The sequence below is a fragment of the Tachypleus tridentatus genome, chromosome 1, assembly GCF_004210375.1.
Source record: "Tachypleus tridentatus isolate NWPU-2018 chromosome 1, ASM421037v1, whole genome shotgun sequence".
In the NCBI taxonomy this organism is placed as follows: Eukaryota; Metazoa; Arthropoda; class Merostomata; order Xiphosura; family Limulidae; genus Tachypleus; species Tachypleus tridentatus.
Genome location: NC_134825.1, coordinates 81271390 through 81295330, shown reverse-complemented (window position 1 = coordinate 81295330; position 23941 = coordinate 81271390). Strand labels below are relative to the sequence as shown.

General features: G+C 31.8%; 1 protein-coding gene across 9 annotated transcripts in view; it reads left to right on the top strand.

The window, feature by feature from the left end:
• Window positions 1-23941, top strand: part of LOC143253370 (uncharacterized) — a 58937-nt gene that overhangs the window by 10105 nt on the left and 24891 nt on the right. For 7 of the 9 annotated variants that reach the window (XR_013029556.1, XM_076507196.1, XM_076507165.1 and 4 more), the window contains exons 6-13: window positions 1143-1283; window positions 2145-2242; window positions 6450-6556; window positions 7214-7329; window positions 17604-17693; window positions 18259-18319; window positions 19093-19157; window positions 21591-21674. Coding sequence is in view for 8 of the 9 variants with exons in the window: in XM_076507196.1 (XP_076363311.1) it covers window positions 1143-1283; window positions 2145-2242; window positions 6450-6556; window positions 7214-7329; window positions 17604-17693; window positions 18259-18319; window positions 19093-19157; window positions 21591-21674 (762 nt within the window). In the remaining variant the exon portion in view is untranslated. The remainder of the gene's footprint in view (window positions 1-1142; window positions 1284-2144; window positions 2243-6449; window positions 6557-7213; window positions 7330-17603; window positions 17694-18258; window positions 18320-19092; window positions 19158-21590; window positions 21675-23941) is intronic. The other 2 variants (XM_076507177.1, XM_076507156.1) reach the window with 2 other exon arrangements.

The window sequence follows — 23941 nt, the reverse complement described above, 5'->3', positions numbered from 1 at the left end:
TAAAATATCTTTTTGACAGGCATCCAGTAGGGATTTGGGTACTTCTCCAAATTTACTCATTCTGATTTTTCCCCTTGCTGTTTACCAATTTCTAGTTGTAGGGAAGGTGGAACATCGAAAGTTCCTCATTGATTGTTTGCAGCAAACTAGGGCAATAGTGGCACTGTTTGTATAGTGCAGGTCACACTTCAAACACCTAGTATGTCTTATTCTTGCAGCAGGTAGAGTTTATCATTTCTGTCTCTGTCTGTCTAGATGAGTCAAGGTGAGAAAGACATCATATGGATTGATTACACCTAACCACACTACTCTACATTTTTTACCAATCAATTGTGTGGGAGTGCTTGATTGGTCATGATATTTTGTCCACTTGTACAACATTTGAGGCTCTTTTGCCTTTCCTTCCATTTTCTTCTTGGAAAAAAGTATACCCTGGTTGAGATGAGATATGGCATCTTACAGGTATGATTCTATATAGCCCATGCCATAGGCTTTCTCTTTGGCCACTTTCAGAAAGGAGTTCATCTAGGTTTAATGTTGCATAAGCCTCTCCACCATTGCAATGTTGACTTGTGGCTGTTTTGTGTGAAGAAATGATGGAAGTTAACTTTTTCCTTACTTGAAAATGTATTTCCAATAGATACCCACCTCTTCACACTTTTCCACCTGGCCTCCTTATTTCCTGTGCACTTTTTTCTTTATTTGTTTAAAATGAAATTATTTAAAGCTCATATGCCTAGGGAGAGTTACTGGGCAAGGGGGTTGTGTCACTCTCCTACTGGGGGAGTGCTGTTGTCACAAGATGGTGTTATCATACACTGGTGCAACTCATGTTAAACACTCAATTTTTTAGTTTGGATTTAACACAAGACTAGTAGTATACAAATCTCATAGGCTTGTGAGAGATCAAGCTAACTATTGTGTTTTTGTGTGTGTCTGGAGGTATCTATTGGGAATACATTTTCACTTGATGAGAATGCTAACTTTAAGTGGTGCAGTTTAATAAAAATAATTTTTCTCTATAGAATTATTTTAACAACAAAGTATTTTCTTTTTTTATTAGAAGTATGGCATAATAGAAAATCTATTATAATAATACTTTTATATTTCTATTTTTGTCTAACACTTTATTTTTACAACAGGTAGGCAAAAGTGAAAGCAGTAAACAAGTTTTTGAGATTATTAAGGAGATTAATCATAAAATCTTGCTAGAAATTAAAAATGCCCAAATCATATGCATTTTAATGTGCAGTTTAGATGAAACAGCTACAATACAAAGTCAGGTAAGAAGCTTATAGGTTATTCCTGATTTATTATATCCATTAGATATTCATGTGTTAATTTTTAAAAAAAATTAATTCAGTAATTTAATTGAAAATCATGATGTGTTATAAGTGTGTGTGTGTGTGTGCAAAATATTATTCTAATTTAAGTTTTTAATAAATTTATGATGTGTTATAAGTGTGTGTGTGCGTGTGCAAAATATTATTCTAATTTAAGTTTTTAATAATTTTATTTATTTATTGAAAGTATTTTAAAGATACTTGTACAAGCTTTGTTATTTTCAGTGACATATTATTTGTAATTAATTAAGATGTGGATGTACAAGAGTTAAATATTCAGATGCAACAAGGACTAAAATTCAGGATATGTAGAATCTGTAAGAATAACCCTATCTTACAAAAAAATAGGTTAGAAATGCCACCATATATGGTTTTGTTTATGCTTTAAATTTTCAAAATTTCTTTACCTTTAAAAAGTGAGATATTTGTATATTCTATACCTATTTAACTATTTATCACTGAGTGAGGTTAGAGAACAAAAGCAATGTTGTCTTTGAATAATTATAAACTTTGAATAGGCACTTTGTATAATGTTTTATTAATTTTATTTTTCATGCAAGTTTTCTTACTGATTTGTAATTTCTCACCAAAAAAATGGAAGAGGCATGTTTTATGGAATCATAGCTCATTAAATTATACTTTATGAAATTCTTTTAATTCATTTAAAAAAAATAATGAAAATATGCTAGTAATCATTTTGAAAAGACTGTTTACTATAAACATTTTGAATCTCATATGGAAAGTGATTTTACTGAGTACAACTGAATTGTTTAAAATTATCAATTTCAAAATATTTGATAGGATGAAACATTAACTGTATTAATTAAATGGATGGATGGACAGGAAGTAAAGAAAGACTTTTACACAATACCACTGACACCTATTAATGAAGGTGCTAGGTAAGAAAAACATAAGGTTTATATGATGGACATTGTAGTAAAATACAAGGAAAATTTGTAAAGTGGCTTATACTTATTCAAAATAATTTTTATTTTGTGGCTTGGAAATTTGAATTTATTTTTGTTTATTATAGTTTTGACTCTTAAGATCTGGGTGAGGACACACATATAACTCTACTTATGTTGCTTTATTGATATTCAAATATTTTATATAATTTCATTAAAAACTTCAAATTACATAAAAATTAATAATAGTAAAAAATAAAACCTACTTGTACATCACAAAATCTCTTTTTGTAATATATGTGTACATATATTTTTTGTCATTTTTTGATTATGGATGATAAAATACTTTTTTATCAAGTATAGCTACAATTGTGATTGGATAAGCTGATGGTTAGTGATGTTTCTGCCATTTATGCACCATATGGTTGATTCCATTCTGATCTCAGATTCAAAATTCCTGACCTAATACTTCTGTTTCTTCTTCTTTATTTTCTCCATCTTGTAACTGTTCCATCACTTTTGTTTCCACACCTGATTTTGCCTCTCATTCCATCTTTAATATGTGGATTAGGTAATCCTACTTTTGTCCTCCACTGCTTGGATTCCATAGGTATGTGTCTTTTGCTTTCTCTTTCTTCAGTAATTTTTTACCAAATTTCAAGTTCCTTTGTAGCACCTGCTGTTTTTTTTTCTCAGTTTAAGGATCTTATTTTTTTATTCCTTTTTTTCGTTCTCTTCATCTACTTGTCTTCACCTCTTACTTAACTTTGTTTATTCTCATGCTTTACATTCATTATTAATCATAATTAGAAGCTTTCCATCATGACTATATTAGCTTTATCAGGACAACTTGTATATACCCGTTTTCCACCTTGCCCTTGGTTTTTCTTTCATTTATGGGCAGTTATCTTGATATTTTTGTTTTTGAGGTGTACTTTGTCAGGTTGTCTTATGTTCTGATTTTCCTCTTCCTTAATCTTCTCTGCAGGACTTCTGTCTTGTGCCTTTTTATTTGGAAGTTTTTTGTGGATATTTCTTACATGTTCTTGTTTTGAGCTGATGCAGATTTTCAATAGGGTCTCTCTTACTTGTAAGTGCACAGACTCAGTCTACTTCTTTGTCTTTGTGACTTTTGAAATTTTTATAGTAGGGCTCTTTTGTATTCTTAATTTCCTGCTTGAATCTTTCAGAGGGACAAGCTTTTCTCATTCCTCATTGATGAACTTATGGATGTTCTTTTCAAATTTTCAATGGTATTTGAGCTGACAATGCAAGAATCTCCAGAGTTGCACTATTGTTTCAAAATCTTATGATTGTTGTAGTTCATACTATCCCACACAAATCTAGACATCCGTCTATGGCTTGGAAGTCAATCTGTGAACCCATGTACATATATGGACTGTAGTAATGGATGCCTGATCCATTTCTGACACTGATATCCAAAGGCAAGTTTTCTCTTGTTTCTGTGTCCTCAAGGTATGGCTTCTTGCAGCTTGCCATCATGTTCTGTCTTGTTTGTCTGGTCTTCTTACCATGATCCATTCAGATACTTCTGTTTTTCTCCCTTTTCTCAACAGTTGTTCTCAGAATTTCTATGTAGACTTTCTTCTTTAAATTTTAGAATATTGATCTATCATGTTTCAAAAGATCAGGCCTTGATGGTGCAACAATCTTCTCTGCTAGGCCTGGACCTTTTCCACAGAGTGGTTTCTCCATCCTCTGGTGTTTTCAGTGAATTTGCTCTCTTTGTGGGCATCCTATCATCACTGCTTTTTCATCTTCACTCTGTTCACTTGGTATTCAACCCTAGATTCTACAGACCATCAGTGTACCCTGTATGAAATCTTGTAGATGTAAATGTGGACAACTCCTGACACATTAGTGACCCATTACTCATATCAGAGGGAGATTTTATCTACCCTAGCTTTTGTCTCTTTTCTTTTTTGCCTCTCTCCACTCTTTGCAGTGGCTACAACAGTGAGTTTTTTATTTGTCTCTTTTCTTTATCAGGTCTCATAATAACTTTATTCAACATATGGAATCCACCAATTGGCCATTGTTGGGAATTCTTAACCAAAATTGCCATTGCGTGAGTATGGAAAGTGTTAAGCCCATCTATCCCTGCTCAGGTCTCACTCTTAAGATAGCGTTTTCCACAAGAATGCTTCAGCAGAGCCTATATATACTATATTCTTTCAGTTGTTCTGCATTTGACAACAAATAATAACAAAAAAGCACCAAACATGTATCTGCTTCACATTTGGCTCATGCTTGCTGTCATAAGTTGCAGTAACCCCTGTACTCTCTCTCAGTGTGGAATCTAATTACAGATGACTGTGCCTGATAACAAAGGTTCATATACCTCTCTGATGTTCTCTTACATACAAATTCCTACCTTCTCTTGATGTATTACAGGAGAACCTTTGCTTCACCAGTTTCAAGCTGCAGGGGAAATTGATATAGTTAGTTCCTCATCAGGTGTTGCAGTGCCACCTACTTGTACAAGGTTTAATATACATACACTCTTCATTTGGGAAGTGGGGATTAGGTGTTACCTGGTGGCATATGATAATCAAGAATAGGTATTCAACAGTATGCAGTATTGCATACCTCATGCAATATCAGTGTAATACTGACCTAAAACAGTGTAAAACAAACCTAAAGTTGTTTGATTAGATATAATAACTTTTTGTGAATACACACCAACAAATCACAGTAAGAAAGTGGCACTTGATAGTAACCAACATTAGCCTCCAGATTGCAACACTATTACTTGGAATTACTTTATAGAACCAATAAGATTAAAAAAAGTATACAGTACTAGGTTTTCCTTCATAAAACAGTGTTAATAGATTCCTTTATAGTAATACCATAAAATTTAGGTTAACAGTTTGTTGTCATCATTCCCCTGCATTCAGTACAACTGTATCAAACATCATTATTTATGCTAATTGCTTAAGCTAATATCAAGTGACGCTAAATGCTCTTAATTAGGAGGATGTCATAAAATATAGTAAATTTGGTTTGAAAAGTTGGCAATGAATAATCAATAATTATCATCTACATGTATGATTATTTTAAAAACTTGTGTTAGAAATTGCTGATTTAGTTTGCTTGGCCAAACTGGTAATTATATATTTGCAAGCCCTTTCTCCTTATAGTTTTGCTGCTATAAGTAAGCTGTGTTTAATCTGAATGACAAAAAACTAAAAACTGTCCACTTTATGCATAGATGTAAAAATTTGGGTTATATTCCAGCAGTTTTTGTTGAATAACTTTACACGTTGCTTGTATTTGTGCCATATGAAACACCTAATTGTAGATGTTAAAGATCTATTTGTGTACCAAAGTTGAAAAAAAATCTGTAAAAGTATGTTTTTCTATCAAATAATGTTTTTGTACTTTTGGTGTGAAGAAAAGAAAAGGAAAAAATTTAATCAAAATTGAAGATTTTGTATCTCAGATGTTTCACAATGGCTTGCCTTGAAATTTGGTGTGTGAAGTAAGAGTCCAGTTCTGTGACACATCCACAGGAAATATGTGGTAGTTTAGATTACCACAGTTGAAGATATAGAAGGTAGAAAATTGCAAAACTATCACTCCTGCTAATAACACAATGTGTCCTGCCACAGGTTGTTTTGGCTGCATGGTCCATTGCTATGTTTCTTGGTGGGTGAAATGGCTAAATATTTAAATAGAATAAATACATACTTCTTAAAACTTTACTGATGTAAGACATTTAATGTTTTTATTTTGTTTAGAGAAAAAAAAATACTATCAACCAGCCTATTATCCCCTACCATGTTTAACATTTTCAGTTCAGTATTTTTTTAAAATGAGAAATATATGACTTATCTATTAAATTATTCTGTATTTCATGAGAGACTTCCTTTTTCTGTTAGTTTTTATAAACTGTAGCTTGAATGTACAATCTCACTAATGTATAAATAAGTGTGGCCACCTAGTAGTGCAACTGTGTGTTTGCAGGTTTGTAATGCTAAGAACCAGATTTTGATATCCATGATGGGCACAGCATCGATAGCCCATTCTGTAGCTTTGTGTTCAACTACAAAGAAATAGCATGAATATGAGAATATATATTTGTTTGTTGTTAAGTTGTATTAATTACAAAAATGCAAAGAAAAAGTCTGATGTTGATTGGTTGCTTTATAAAAGTTATTTTCTCATTTTGTTTCTTCAGGAACCTTGTAATTCATATACTGAGTTCTGAAGCTGTTGTTGTGTCATTCAGTGTCAAGAATTTGATTTCTTGTTTGGTTACTAAATTGAAGATAGATTACAGAACAGGTACAGTAGGAAGATGTGAAAATCACAGATAGTATTGTTTTTAAAAAACAAACTAGTTAGTTCAGTAATTGAAACCTGTCACATATAGTAATTATATCTTAAAATGGAGTTTGTTATCATAATTAATTCACATTTCTGTGATAAATGCCATTTTTTTTTAGTTTGTATTTATGTAATTATTATTTTTCAATTTTTTTCATATTATTAATTCTTTTATTGAACAAGACAGACTAGTCATGAAATCATTTTACATTACAGAAATTCCCATTACTTAAATTAGTTGACCATCATTTTAAAAAGTAATGTTCAATATAAATTAATAATAAAACATCTGCAAGGTTTGAATTTAGATTAATCTCATATAGAATTGAAATAAATGAACATTGGAGGAAAAATGTATTATAATGTTATTTCTATAACATCCTGTTGTGAAAAAATAAAAAGAAATTGTAAACATAAAGAACATAATTTAAAGATCTCAGAATAACATGTTACAAATACAGTTGTGATTAAAGTTTTGAAAGCTATTGATGATAACATTAATGGTAAAGTTTTTGTAATTAACTTGATAATTTACATTAAGTCATTATTTATATGTATTTATGTGTGTGTGTATCTGTATTTATCCATGTTTGTTTATTTTGAATATTATGATAGTTATTAGACAGTGGCGTGTGCATGATATCAAGATTGCAGCTTGGCTGCTAAATGCTGAAAAAGTTCCAGAAACCATTGCTGATTTTAAAGAAATTTTCCATTTAGATGAAGTAACTGTGAGTCTTAATTTTTTCATTTTTTGCAGTAAATGTATCTTTATATTACTAGAGTAACAGCATGCCTCAGTCAGTAAGTATAAATATGTAGGAATTTTTAAAGAGAAGCATAATTTCTTATACAAATATGTAACTTATAGACTTTGAATTTTTATGTCTTTTCCTCCATAATGAAGAAAACATATTTCCTTTGTTCATTTCTTCTTTTTTCCAATAGTTACAATTGTATGCCACTTCTTTTTCCTGGACTGATAACTTTGAACTCAGAGGACCTATACCTTCATCCATTGTTATGTCCAGCCACTTACAGTTTTTAATTTTAGGTCTCCACTTTGATCTTATGGGGTTAAAGATAAAAAGAATCACTATGTGTTTAGTAGGGAGCTCTCAATTAAGAGACATTGTCAGCACATGTAAACATTAAAAGGAGCTGTTATAAATGATGTTTTGATTTATGCATGTGATATTGCATGTACTGTGTCCAAAATTATGTCTTATTTGCCCAAAGATTACCTGTAAAATATTTGCCATTTTGAAGAAATCTGTTTACATAGAATCTTACTATCCTATATATTATAAAGTCACAAGTTTGTGTGTTCTCATAATTCTTTCTCACAAAGAAGTTTCAAGTTGATACTGTGTAAAGTGTTTATTCACCTGAAATATAAATATAAATTTTACTTTGTTTTCTCTTTTCTTTCCTTGAATTTCATTCTCTTGAAATTTAGTGTATTCTGAGGATCTTATTAACTAAGAGGTTGCATTGTTCACATTTTGTTACCACTACAAAAATAAAAAAAATGCTCTGCATTTTGATGCTGTGGGTATATTATTATGGTCAGATTCCACTATTTGATCTGACAAGAGCTACCCAAGAGTTGGTTGTGGGTGATATTGATTAGTTGCATTTTCTTTAGTTTAGTACTAAAACTAAGGCAGGCTAGTATAAAATGCAAATGGCTCTCATGTAGTATTGCACAAAATTTAAGAAACAACTCTTTTCATTTCAAATTAAGGTGTGGCATGGTCAAGTGGATTCAAGGATCCATAGTTGTGCCACTTTGCCACGAAAAAATTATAATCTGTATTTTGTGGTTATTAATGCTTTATACGAGTGATGTAAAAGTGTTGGAGGTGGGTGCTATTGACTAGTAGCTTTCCCTGTATCTATTGAGTCTGTTAGTTCAAAATTATGGATGAATGGTGCAGATAGTTCTCGTATATCTTTGCATGAACATTCAAATAAAACTAGTCTTTCACTTAGTGTTTTATGCTGTAGAATTAACAGCATAAAACTGATTTATATAATCTGGTGTATATATATATATATATATATGTTATTTCAGACTAGCTTAAACCTTAGATGAGTGATTATGGCACATGGTATTATTCAGCAGTACAGTTGGGTAACAGGATGGTATGGACAGTAAAACAAATGCCTGATACTTATATACGTAAAAAATAACAAATGTAATAACTCAGTTGTATGATAAAATCAAATACTTATGATTACAATGCAAAATAACAAAGAAAAATGCAGTAAAACAAGAAATAATGTACTAGACATACTGTGATCTGTGTCTATACACAACTAATTGGACTTTTAAGGTATGCTTATCTCTCACATACATAATCAGTTTACATAGTGGAAAGCTGGAAATAAATAAAGATGGACCATAGTATTTAGTTAACATTTTAAATAATAATATGATACAAGTAGGGTCACAGTAATAATAAGACTTAAACAAGTAAGTAACAACAATGGGAAATATTACAATTCAAGTAGTTGGCAGAAACTAATGAACTAAACTACTAACATAATGCTGTATTATATAAGGAACTGTTATAGTTAGCAATAGTTAGAAAGGGGTTAAAATAATTTGAGTTAAATTTAACTGTGATCATCATAACAAAGTTGTTCCTCAGTTCCTTAATTTGATACAAAATTAAGTTATAGAATAAGTAATTTGTGTTCAAGTTATTCTAGGAGAAATCTGTGTAATATGTAAGTGAGTTTATGAATTATGTCCATAAAATTGTATGTTGAACGAATTTTACTGTATGTAGTAAGTTGTGAGTAGTACACATTGTAACATATAATTTATTTGGAATATTTATATTTGATAATGGAAAAAAAATCATTAATTTCAAAATTAAAAGTGTGTATTATTTTGAAAAATTAGAATTGAGTTGTTTGATTAGCAAAGAGTTGCATTCCAGAGTGAGTTTTGGTGGTTAATTATTATTAGAAATATTAAGAAAACCCTGATAATTTAAGGACAGTAAAGGACCTTTTACTCCACATAGGCTGCCCCATCTACTCTACTAAACTCTAAAATTAAAATTAAATATTCAGAGCAAACTCTTTATTATTCAAACATTTATCAAACCTTTCCTTAAAAATCTAACTTTTATTTGCATTTATCAAATCTAAAGGCAACCCACTCCAAAGGCCTCCCATCCTGTTAGAAAAATAAAGCTATTTTAGCTGAAGGTGACTTCTTCTTCTCCATCAAAATGCATAATTATGTCCCATAGTTTTACCATCCTTACTACTAAGTATAAAAAAATGATGCATATACACTATCATTTCCCTTTACAATCTTAAACACCTCTCAATCAGATCACCTCTAATACTTCTTCTAGGAGAAAACAATTAGAGATATTGATGTATCCTTGTATGATGACATCTCTATCACAGATATCAATCTAGTAGCCCTCCTCTGAACCCTTTCCAACAATTCAATGTTCCTTCTAAGTTAAAGAGCCCAAGGCCTAATCAACAACATACACAATGACATTATATTTTTTTCAGTCTTGTATTCATTATATATGTAGATACAACCTGAAATTCCATTTGCCTTGCCATTTATAACAGCACAATGCTTGGATCACTTAAGAGACTGATTAACCAGAACATCAAGATCTTTTTCTTACATTATACTGCAGACTGTAGAAATGATGATAAGCCAAACCATTCTGATGTTCAGTATTGGAAAATTAGTAGAGCACCATTCTCATTATTTAAACACAACCAGTTAAAAGAAAGTCGTAAGATTTCCACCAGAATAAGTGAAAAACTAGTTAAAAGACTTGTGCTACAGTGCACATGTATTTCACTTTCTGTCTTCTTTTCTCTTTATACAGAATTTTTTGTCAGGTGAAACTGTGCTTTTTTTTTAAACTGTATACATGCAATCTGTAATATAACATTATTATTATGTTAAGTTTTGTTACTTGGTCATGTTATACTGTGAAACAAAGTATCATTCTGAAGCTGAGACAGTCACTGTCAAGATCCTCAACTTCCTTTATATTGCTAGACTTAATTGTAGTGTGGTAGGCAATAAGCAACTGCAAGATAATGATCTTGATATGGTTTAAGCCATTCTACACTTCAAAAAAACAAGAAGACTTCTGATACCGTAAGTTGATACTCACATGTATAGCTATTCTTGTTCAGTGTTACTCTCTTTATGCCAAATTGTTTTGTATGTCACAAGCCTTGTACTTCCACTGCATCTTACATGCAAATTCTCATGAGACAACCCTCCACAAGTAAGAGTGAGACAACCTTTTGATGCATGTGGCTCCCTCTACTGAACTGTCACTTCTCGTTTGACAGTGGTACAGTCATGTTTTGCTTGTGCTCTACTCATACATTTTTTGTTTACTAATATCGTACAAATTGGAAAAATCATTTCTAAATGTTACTGGTGTTTTTAACTTGTAATTTATCTGTAAATTTCCTTTATTTATTCTTCTTCTTTAGTTGAATAACTTTCACAATTTCATAATGTTATATGATGAAAACTGAATTTAATATGACCACTTTGGAGGTTACACCACCTCTTCTTACCACATCTACACAGGCTTCAGGCTGAGAGAACTGAGTGAGAGATTTTTGGTTTTTATTCATTGGGAAATTGTTCATTTCCTGTGTTGGTCTTCTTTTTCCAATAGAAAAAGAAAAATACAAAACAAGTTTGCTGAACAAGCAAAACTTGTACATAGAGATGAGGATTTTGACAGCTTTTTCCTCCTTCCAATTATGCTGTGCTTTCTCATACCATCATTTTTAGACATGATTTCTCATGTATGTTCCTTTTATCCTTTTCTCCAATTTCCTATAATTTTGTTTCTTTCTTATTACACCACACTCCTTCCTCTCAGTATTTTTCCCCATCTTTTTTGATATCAGTGTTCATGCTGAGAAATTTGTTTCTTAGTTATGAGTTGATGCTAGCATGCCTCACCCTCCATGGGCCACAGATCAGTTTGTCTTGGCTTACCATCAGACAGTCAGACAGATTACTCCTTTCTTGATTCCAAACAGTGAAAATCAATACTGCCAATATGGGAGCTGACCCTTCACTGTTCTTTTAAGGGATTTGGGTGGAAAATTCTTCTTTATCTTTACCTCTACAGTGGTGCAGTTGTCTTCCTCAGTTCTCTCTCTCTCCACACATGGTTTCTTTGTTGTTGGGACCTTCTGGGGAGGAATGCTGTCTTTTCCCAAGTTCATTTACTGTCAACTTACCTTTGGGACTTGTATGGCTCCATTTCTACAATGGTTCATTTTTGGGGATATTTCTGAAACTTTGGAATCATATGTGGAACCTGTGAGGCAATGTTTGACTCTTTTTGTCCTTGATTGTTTGTTTGTCTCAACCCAAGCCTTTGAAAACCCATGTTCCTTTTCCACTTCTGATACCTTCCTATTCTTGATCTGTTCTTCCAACTAGGGTTTCCATTATTTATCGTTTTTATAAACATAGATTTCATTGTCGCCAGCATTACCAGTGAGTATCCTGTGGGAACTGGTTTGGTGGGGGCTTGTTTGACTTTTTTTTTTGCATATGGTGGGAATTTGTTTCTGATCATTGGGTTCTAGCTCAGGATACCTCAAATTTTCCCATTTCTCTTCATTCTTCCCTTCTCATTAATCTGTGTTGGTGGTTAAACAAGGCCTACACATCACTGGGTGTACCACTTCCTCCTCCTTATCTAGATTTGCATCTCTACACTGATGTTAGCACAAATAGCCCTTGAGTAGCTTTGTGTGAAATTCAGAAACAAAGACAAACAAGCTCTCTTACATGGTTGAGTGGCATGGGTTGATCAACAGAAGGCTTCCAGACTATAAACTTCTGCTGAACATTCTTATCATATGTATATATTGGAGCTTTTAGCAGTGTTACAGGCTCTGAATCAATATTATCCTATAGTCAAGAATTAAATCTCATGATCCATTCCTCTGGATTTCCTACCACATATTATCCATCCTTGTTCTTCAAAGGGAGTATGGGAGCCCTTTTTATCAGTTCCAGCCACTGGGGTGGTGGACCATGCAGGTATCATCTTCAGTGTGATCTTACATGAATTACTAAGTATACAATTACATTTAGATGAGAATAGAGAAGTGTTGTTCTGTTGGTCCTCAAATTCCTATTCACCAACTCTATCTGGTGAGCTATGAGGGTTGATGTTGTACCTGGCTTCTGTGACTGTCCAGAGAGTGAGGTTGCATTTCATGTTTAGAGGCAATTCACTTCTGTGAAGTGGTAACCATAAGTTAGCAATGCACTCCAATGCTGTACAGTCCTGTTCAAAAGTGTGAGATGGCAAGTGCACACAAATAATAAAAGTGCTCCATCTCTGTACCATGGGCTTCAGGGTTTGGTGTTGCCCCTACATTTCTTGTGACTATACTGAGGGTGCAGTTTTAATACAATGCACTTCTGTGTGGTGTCCAGCAGTTTGAGATGTGCTCTAATGCTGTATATTCCTGTCTAAGGAGATGATGTTGCTTTGGTGTTGATCCTTCACATTGCAGCTCACCCTTTTAGTTGGGATCTCTCATTCTACCATCACATTAATGTTTGTTCCTGGTGACTGGGTTTTAATTTCAAGCAGGACCAATCAACATAAGTTCTCATACATATGTTGCCTGTTACTATTGTCATTTGGACGTTGGGGGTACACTGATGTCTGGTTAATTGTGAATTGTGCATATGTGCCTGTTTTGCAGATCAGTTTTTACAGCATATACTTCCATTCTATTGAACTTGAGGTGCAGATGTTGTTACTTATATTCCTAATATCACTTGGTTTTGGATTGGAGTAGACCAGCTTTCTACAGTCTGCTACACCCTAGCCACTCTACATCTTGAAGCACATTCAGTTTCACTTTCCCCTATATTTCTAGAGGATTCATCTACAGCCTCTCTTCATTGGTATTGAGTGCATGATCTTAGGTGTTTCAGATTCCAGTCCCACTGTTTTCTCTCACTTTTTGTTAAGCTCCTTTTTCCACCTGTGTCTGTGACACCTTTTACCACATTGGGTGAAGAATATACCTGGTACAGAAGTGGTGGAGTTGCCCAAGGATGATTCTTTATTGTAATGATCATCAGTATAGAATGTTCTTTGGATAGTTTAAAAGGGTGCTTCTTTACATCCCTTGCAACAGTCCCTTCACCTGTTTGTTATAGGATTCTAGATATATATATGGATGGAGGTGATATATTGTTTTGGAAGTTCTAGCTTTCCTACACTGAAAATATATTTCTGTCACATACTTACCTCATTTCATAGTTCCTATCTTTCCTCCCCACTGAAAACTGGTGTTTTATTTTCTGCTGATTCTTGAAATAATAATTCAGTAAAATTAAATAGAGGGAGTTGCATGATTTGCACGTGAAATGCAATAGAACCATATTAATTGTAAGTGAGGGTGCAAGGTGTCTGGCATGCAAACAATTTTTGCATATAGAAGACAGCACTGATCAAAAATAGCTTTTTACAGCTTTGAAAAGGTATTGGTGTATTCAAGGGACTTTGCAAAAGAATCATAATCAGCAGAATGTTTTCAGAAGAATAGCAGTTTTTTTTCAACATTTTTGTTTACTAATGTTTTGGTGCAAAGTTGCCCTGTATCCACAGGAAAACTTCAAGACCATTTTTTTTAAAACTATTAATACAGCAGTATAGTCCATAAGAGAAAGACTTTAAGAACTACAGGGCACGACTAATTGCCCAGTTTCTATTGCTACATTGCTGAGTGGCAAAAATAAATTAAAGAAACATGAAGAAAAGGTGAGTGGATTTTAACCCTTAAACAGCAGGAATGTTGTAGGTAGCAGCTCACCAGTGGTAAAATATTGGGTAAAAAAAATTTCTTAAACATAATCTTTAGCATTTTTTATTATGAATTTTGAACAAAATATGAAAGAAAATGAGAAGAAAAGCATAATAAAGACTTATTTATTATGAGTTCAAATGTTTTTTATGGTATGAAAATCACAAAAACATTCTCCAATGCACAATGATACTCTAAATTCTTTACACCAAGTAGTCACCATCTTTCACTTTTCTTGCTGTATGCATACATATGTGACGTTGTCTTTGTTCACTTTTTCTAGCTTCTGAGGATGGAATACTTTCTAAAAAGTGCTGAGAAAATGCTTATTTTCAAACAAGTCTATCAGGAACAATAAGACTATATCTTCCTGAGAAAGATCTTGTCACACTTCCATACCTTTCAATAATTGGTAAATTACATTGTAACTAAACTGCCTCAGTGATGGTTCCTTGCCAGTTTTTACTAGATACATATTATAAGAATTCAAAATTGAGATATCAGATGGGTGAAAAAAAAAAGCTTCTTGTACCATTTCACTCATTTATGAGAGCAATCAATATCTCCAACTTGGATGTCACTTTTGTCAAGTAGCCTCATGTTGATAATACAATCTAAAACCATATTGGGTTTGGTTATTGGTTATTTAGTTTGTAATCATCCTTTCAACTGCATTTCTTTTCACCTTTAGGTACTGTACTAAGCAAAGTAACAGGATGTTTGTCATTCCATTGAAGTACTAAAATATTTCCATGCTTCTTGGTCTCACAACATTTCCCCTTTTTAGAAGTGCAGATTTGGGCATGTTCTTACAATTAGTTCTAACTGTTCCTTAAAAAACACTCTTACTTTTTAAGAGAAAGTTGAATAATAATTGTCAGTATATAACATATGATATTTTCCAAGGTAGTCTTTTATCAGTTGTTTGACAGCTGATCCTGAAAATCTTAATTGGGGATTTTTGGGGACATCTACGTCAGTTGCAGAATAGATAATCATATCTATTACAATTCATGTCTCACAATCACATAATACAAAGATATTTATTTCAAATCTATGGAGCTTGTTTGGAATGCATTGCTTGAAAACAATGCAATCCTTGAAAAAATCAAAGATTCTTTGATAATTACTTTTTAAAATGGAGAATATGATTCCTTAGCTTTGTTCTTCACCATTGTAAATACTTCTTGAACTTTCCTTAATTAATTTTTTGCATCAGTTCTTCATTATTTGCAAAGTGCAAATATCTAAGAATATTCCTGAATTAGTCTTGATTAATGTATTTTGGTAAAATTAGGGTTCTTATAAGGGGATCATTCTTCTAATAATTAGCCAACACGTGCTTTTTTACACATGTCAAAAGCATCACTAGAGCACAAAAATACATACTTCCTCAATAGTTGTATCTTCCCATTCCTTACTTTGTGAAGTAGAGGGAGTGTAACTTTCACTTTCTTTGGAACTCAAGGATTTCCAAAACTCATAATATTTGTTTATTTCTCACACAGTATGACTCATTATACTTCGATTAAATATAGCAATAAAAAATTCATATTCTTTAGATTCATCAGTGAATCTAAATTTATCTGTGAATCCAGCATTCCTATTATTAGAAGAATGAATAAGTGGATGAAAATTGTAACACCTTACCTATAGGGAACCATTGGATTCTAATTTACTTATGTATTTAATTCACTATCTAAATCATGTTCAGAGCTTGAAACAGTTGAATTTGATGATGATGAAAAATCTGAAAAGTTTTCTTTTTCATTGGAATAATTATTGTGTGTTAATACTTCAGTTTTGTCTTTTGATGAAAAATGCTTTTGCTTCATTCCCTTAGCTGATACACCCTTTCTTTTCTGCCCCATGACTTACACTGAGAAAATGACTCAGACACAATGCTTTGAGTGAGTACAGCCACTACAATGTGAGGGGTTACCAACTAATGTTTTTAGCCTCTATCATCAATTGATGATAACTGTTCTGAGTGCAAAGCATAAAGTTGTCATTTGATAATGGTTTTCTTTTTTTTGGAAACATTAATTGATGATGGCTGCCATTTAAGGATTAAGATTTGCTTTTCAGATTGTGAGGCAAGTTATGTCAGTACAACAGAACTATGTGATGAGTTTTAAACTGTTTCAATGAAAATAATTAAAATGAATCATAAATGGTGCATTGGAATGTACATGGAAAAACAAATTAGCATATATGTTTCCTAAGACATCTGTTGCATAAATTCTGTTGACTTGACCAAGCAATAATGCTATTGGAGAAAAAACATTTCCAAGTTCAAATTAAAACCTGTTTGAGATGAACCTTGGTACAGAGAAGACTAGTTGGACTGGTAACAACTTTATTTAAAAATGAAATTGCACACAAATTGAACTTTAAGAAAGTAGATGGTGATTTCACTTGAATGAAAGCAAGAAAAGTCAGGTATTCATGACTACAAAAGTTTAAATTGGTAAGGTAGCTGTTTGTTAATTCTTTTTGTAACATTTAATCACAATTTATTGGTCAACTTCGGGTGACTGACTGTGGTTTTTGTACTTACCTGTTAGTTTTCCTGGCGAGTTATGATTATTACAGTTACACTACAGAAAGTCCTTTACAACTTGAATTACTGTAGTTTTTCTCTTGACGTTGTAGACTAGATGTAAACATTGGTTTTATGTTTTTTTTAAATGTTTTGTTTTACTTTAATTTCCTTTTATGAATTTTACTAAATTTACTTTTAACTTTTTACCAGATGTTTGGCACAGATAGCCTAGCTGCTTTGTGCCATAAAACACTAAATCAACCAACCAACCAACCATTAATTGATTAAAAAAAGAGAAACAAATCTGGTTTGATTTGTAGTTTTAAAGTTTTGCTTACAACTGAATGTTAAATTGGAGGAGAGGTGGGTGGATACAGATTTTAAACTTGCTTAAGGTATTAATATAGCTAGAGGTGGCTGTGTTTGATACATAATACACTACAGTTTCTTCTTTGGCTAATATATGTGTATACTGAAATATTATGACCTTATACTAAACACACAAAGCTAATTCATTGTACATCATTTGAATTTTGACGTTTTAAAATGTATCAATCTATTGTAACAATATTTCTTCCATAAAATTAGGATTCAGGTGATACTTACAAGGTATCTTCCACAATAAGTAACCTTGAAAATCTTCAAAAATTTTATTCTGTGATTAAGGATCAGTTGAAGGTTAGTATGAATGAGTTATTAATTTTGAATTATAGGAACTAAGAGTATCATACTTTAAGTATTAACATTAACAAAAAATTCTAAGAACATATGAGGGAAGGTGAAGAAAAGTATATGACAATGTATCAATTACACTGTATCTGCTATATCCAGTACTAAGAAGGCCTGATACCAGGATTCATTAGGTCTGCTGGATATGACAGAAATAGCAGTATTTAAGATGCTATTTATATCATATTGGTTGAATAACAACTGTTATGGTAAGCTCAGATAAGTTTAAAATTGTGTGTTATTAGATTAATGAACCTTTCACAAATTATAGATAAAATAAAAAAAACTGTGACATAAGAGGTTACAACTATATTAAAAAGTATGTAAGGTACAGTTAACTTTAAAACCTAATTTGTATTCATGCATATAATTTTGTTTCTGATGAATTATGAAATCAGTTATGAATAATTTCATGAAGCTATTTCTTTTTAAGCTTATTCTCTTTGTAAACTTGAAATTTATAAAATAGTTAGGTACTTGTAGGGGGTTGATATATTTTGTATTTGTATTTTAGGAACAAAACCTTTTCTCTCTCTTTGTTAACGTGGAAGTTAAGCTTATTCCAGTTTTGTCAGGTACTGACTTTGATTTTTAGATAATTTTTATATTACATTTTTAATTATTCAGTATTTGGAACTAATTTCATAATATTTAAGTGTATGTAAAATAAACTTTGATTCATTATTCACTTTTTTCTTTTAAAATGTAATAAACAATATGTATTACAAGTTTAACAGAGTATTTTTTCCAGTTCTTAAACACACTATTGGTAATTGCAGTTGTCATTTAGAGGTTGAACATATTGAGTAAATGATGAACTATTTAAAGTTGTGTATTCATTGACCATGTTCAGACTTGCCACTTTAAGTTTTATCAAAATTGGGAAATGTGTTCTAAGATGATGAACATTAATCATAGTGACTAGTCTTATAAGAATACCCAAGTAATTGTAAAGTATTGTAAATAAGTCTGCTATGTCAACAACAAAATAAGTGAAATTAATAAGTTACTTGAAATGCATAACGGGCCATCAAGTAAAATTTATATAAAAACAAATTCATTGTAAATAGTGCAATGGAAAAACTTCATTTAAATCTTATCCTCCAGTATTATGAATGTGTTTTTATAGTTTTGATGATTAGAGAACTTTCTCAGACCCTGTTCCTTATTTTTTGTGATAAAATATTGGTTTTGCTCTCTGAATGGCATTTAAAATATCATTAAAAATATAAAATGAGAGTCTCAAATTTATTATAAAAATTTTATGCAATGATTTAACGCCTAATATATTCGTATTTGTACAGCATGTTCTATAAATAGATTTTTTAGTGCTTGATTCATATTGTAGTGATGGAACTGAGGGGAATTAAGGTGAACAAGAACACACTTCTTGAAGAAAAGAAAATATTGCAGGTATACATTTATAGCTATTTTTAAATTAATATAAACGTAAAGTAGATTTGAAGTTATTTTCACAGAAAGTAGCAAAATGTTGACAGTTTTTCTGTATCTATTACAGATATGTGATGCAAGTTTTTTATTTCATTTGAAACAGATTATAAATATTTTTTGCTAGAGATGGCTGAATGTAGTAACATTAGTTCTATTAAAGCATAGGCACAAGTTTACTGAAGTGATAGAATACATAAGGTTAAGTATGCTTTATTAAACTGGTTTTGATTATTCATATTGAAAGCCATGTGACAGTCATAGCAGATATGAAATTTTGGAATTACGCATTTCAGAAGTACATTTTAGCATTGTTTGACATTGCATAGGTAGTGGGATGCCACCAAATATTTAGCACTTTTGGGAAGGATATGCAACCCTTTTCTAATGCAAAATATTCATACACTTAGCTCATAAAGATATGGTCAGAACATGGATTTAGAACTTCCATGATAGGGATGTCTGCTTCACTTGATGGTGCATTGATAAACAGAATAATATAGATGAGTTTGGGGCACCAGGACTGTCCAGAAAGAGACCTGTAATTAATTATTCTCTAGCCATGGTAAGCAAAATGCAGCATTTTGTAATGAGAACCCACAAACAACAATATCAATGGCAAAAGCCGTATTTGTGCTTCATAAAACAGTACACAGCATAATCAAGAAGGAGTTGATTCATCAAGATAAGGCTTCTAGTCATACATCTTGTACAACATTGTATACTTCAAACAGTCGGAGAATGAAATAGGTATTCATACTATTCCATGTGAAGACGTACTGGTTGAGTTGTAGGATAAAGCTCCTGTGGATTTATTTGCAATTGCATTGTTGAAATAGGTGCTTGGATAATCATTTTTCTTGTACACTAAATGGAAACCATGCAGGGAGGAGTGGTGTGCTTTAGACACAACAGAGTTACAAGAGAGCTTTTGAAATGAAAACTAAGCTACAGGACTATTGTAAAGATGCATAGTTATCAGATAGAGCATGACCAGGTGTAGTGATGTGGGCTTTAATGACAAGGTGATTCTTCAAAATGCCAGACTTTGTGAATGTTTATGAAAAAAGTAGTGATTGCTTGACATCATTTCAAATACAAGTGTGAAAAATATTGGAGAAGTATGTTAATGATTTGTTATAGTCTGTTTTTTAATAGGTTTCATTTTATTTGTTAAGGCAGTCATGAAATTATCATTTTTGTTTACTCTTAAAGTGCAAATGCTAACAGTTCATAATGTTGTAGTTACCAAGAAAGTTGTTAATCTAAGCAAACAGTTTGTTATATAGTTACATTATGGTGATATTGATGGAAACTTTTAAGAATTGGTTGAAAATTTGTACAAAGTAAAATATAATGATCAAAAAGAATTTTACAAGTGGAAGAATATTACTGGTTTTTCATTGAAGAGTGTGCAATGTGTTTTTGGTTCATTATGAATATCAGTCATTTAGGTAATTAATTTGCCAGAAAGTTGTCTAAATTCTCTAAAGTTATACTAAAAGTCTGGGTAAGGCTGTATCATAAAAAATATTTGTTTAAGTCAGAAGTATTGAAGAGACTTAATGAGTAAATAGAAACTTGAGAAGTATGTTTCAGCATTATGAAGAGTAAGGAAATGAACTTGAAAAAAAACGAACTAACTTTGATTGCTGGTTAATTAAGTGTTTTGCTGTATTTAAAAAACAGACTTCTGGACTTGTCTATAGATATAAACTTGAATTTAGAATTAAAACCCCAGTGAGGCTACTTTTATGATACTGCTGTGTTCAGTTTTTATCCTTGATAAAAAGGGTGCATTTAAGATCTACTGAAATGATATGTGGTTTGAGAGACTAGCAATGAACACAGGTTTACAAGCACATACTTGTTGTTTTTTCTGGAGTGTAGAACAACTATTAGTTAACTCAGTTTCAAAGTTTAAAATAATTGGAATCATGAATACCCACCTCCCTAGTGATCTGGAATAAAAAGCTTGGAAGAAAAGACTTAGATGTTAGGATGCAATATTTAGAAGGCTTAAAATTCTAGAGTTTTTGTAACAATAATATGGGGGTAGATTTAACTGAATTTGTTTTATGAGGCTGTATAACAATGGCAAAACATTAGTGATATTTTCACAACATGTAGAGTTAAATTAATTTTTATATTCATAAATATTTAATAAAAGTAAGAAATTGAGAATTTGTGGATTAGTTTAACATCAGTATATGAACATGAATTTAAGTGTATTTTGCATTAAATTGCTCTGTGCTACAAATTTAATATAAATACAACTTTGCATTGAAAAAATATACATGTAAATGGAGATGTTTTGTAGGAATATTGAGATTACACTAGGGGGCATGTCAGTTTGTCACATGGAAAAAAATGACTTTGGAAACTTATAACTCACAGGAAAGAATCCAGGAAGTAAAAAAAGAAGCTTACAAGGTTGCAGGAAGAGAATTTTCTATAAACAGTTACCCTCAATTAAGACAAGTACGTAAAACATTTAGACTAGTTGTTTTATGTTGTATAATTACAAGTGGATTAAGAAATCAAACCTAGGTATGATTAACATCTAAAAACAGGTAAAACAAAAACAGTTTAGACACTATATTGTATGTGCATATGTATTTAAACCACTTTAACTGTTAATATTATATTGATAATAGTCCAGTTGCAGAACTATGTTTTTGATTAATTCTACCATTGTTGACACCAACATGGCTTATATGAAGAAACTGATAAAACAATGATTTTATGATATTGTACTAAGCTGTAAAACATTCTGTTACCATGTGAACCAATATTTATTTGGAATATTATATCATCTGCTGCACCCGTTACTGTTATGAATGCATTATGCAACCAAAGTGATGTAAATGTTCACCATACAGCTTTCTAAGTGTGCCTGAAAATATTTCTTGATGGTAGGATAGTCTACTTTTATGATACTGTAATGATTTTTAGAAAATTTTCTTGTACAATCTTGACTGCCTTAAGGAAAATAGCTAACAAAGTCCATATTGTCGTTCAGGAATTTGAAATAAAATTGAATTGTTATCTTTGCATACATGGTGCCATACAAAATATGTATCGCAAAAAATCATATCCAGATTTTGTTTTTTTTTGTCTTAACATACATACCACAGTAATAATTCTGTGAAGAAGCAAAAAAATAAGCAACATAAGAGTATTTTAAGATAGAGCATTCTTGCAGTCACATTGTTTACAGAACTGGGCTCAGACATTTGTCATTCTAATCTCTTGCACATCATTCATCACATGTATAAATGGTATACAAGGTAGAGAAACCATTACACAGTTGCAACAACAATAGTGTACAAGTTTGTAATGTATTTTGGCAGTCTCTGGGGTAGTAGCTCATTTACATGAAGCTTCCTATTGAAAAAGATCCATTCCTAGTCAGTAGAGTTCGGAAGCACTGGAATCACTACCAAGGATTGTCCTCATGTGTTGTCCCCTTATAAGTTACTCAACATATGCACTTTACCAATACATCCTGCTTTGGTAGCATTCCTTGGTTTTATTAGTTAACAGATGTTTTTGGGCATCATTTACTTGCAAGATTAGCAAGATGTTTATTAGTGCATTATTGCATTTCCTCCACCTTCATCTAAGTAGACTAAGTTCAAAGTCATAGGCTACCAATGAATATTAACAAACTCTTGCAGATTGTCATTTATTGTTCTGTAACCTGCATTAAAGTCCTTTTTTGGACCTTGCATTATGCTGGAAATATTCTCTGTGACATTTTGACACATAATATATTAACTACTCATTGGCAGTCAGTGTTGTTCCTGTGAAAGGGCTGTCTCTTTTTTACCTCATATTCTCAGGATTTTTTTTCAGTTTTTGTAAATACCAGATAATGAATATATTCAACTGCTTCGCTGTGTGCTTACTTTTCAAAATGAGAAGGAAAATACATATTAAATAGAAATGGTAAATACATAGATTTACATACCATCTAATAACAAGTAGTTCTATGGTTAATCAGAAATTACACTATGTCAGAAAGTAATCAGCTTGACTGTGCCTATAACTCTTCATTATATAAATTGTCAGTTTGTATACAAATGTCCACAATTTTTCAGTTATCCTACTAGAGTTAGAATCATTGAACATGTTCTTTTTTCATTATTTTAAGCTTAATAAATAAAAATAGATTTAATTATTTTGGTTATTAAGTTTGATATTTACTTGGCTTGGCCTGGCTGTTGAGATATTTGATTCACAATCTCTCTTTGTTTCTTCATGTATATCCTGAAAAACTAGTAGATTGATGTACACTAACATTTTGCACCAAATTTCACGTACATATTAAGGTTGAGACTCCTCATCACACTACAAAAATGATCCAGATTGTTGATCATTCTGGATCTGAGAAGGATTTGAAAAGGAGTATTATGGCAAGGGCATTCTATCTCCCTGATTGCTCTTGTTGTAGATGTTTTGAATTAGTGTGAAAATCTATTTACATTGGCTGTCTGTGTTTGGTGTTGATAACTTTCATAGTATGTACATCATGAAAATGCTATTGAACATGAATGGTATAATGTTTTGAATTGTTATGATTGTATTAACTGTTCCAACAGTTATTATTTCCATGTTTGAAATTTATGTTTAAGCAGAAGGTAATATTTTGTTCCTTTTTCATTGGAGCTCAATACATTGTGAAATTTTGAAAGTTTTTTAGTTTGAATGTGCAAGAGGTTTCAGGAGTATTATCATTAAAGTGG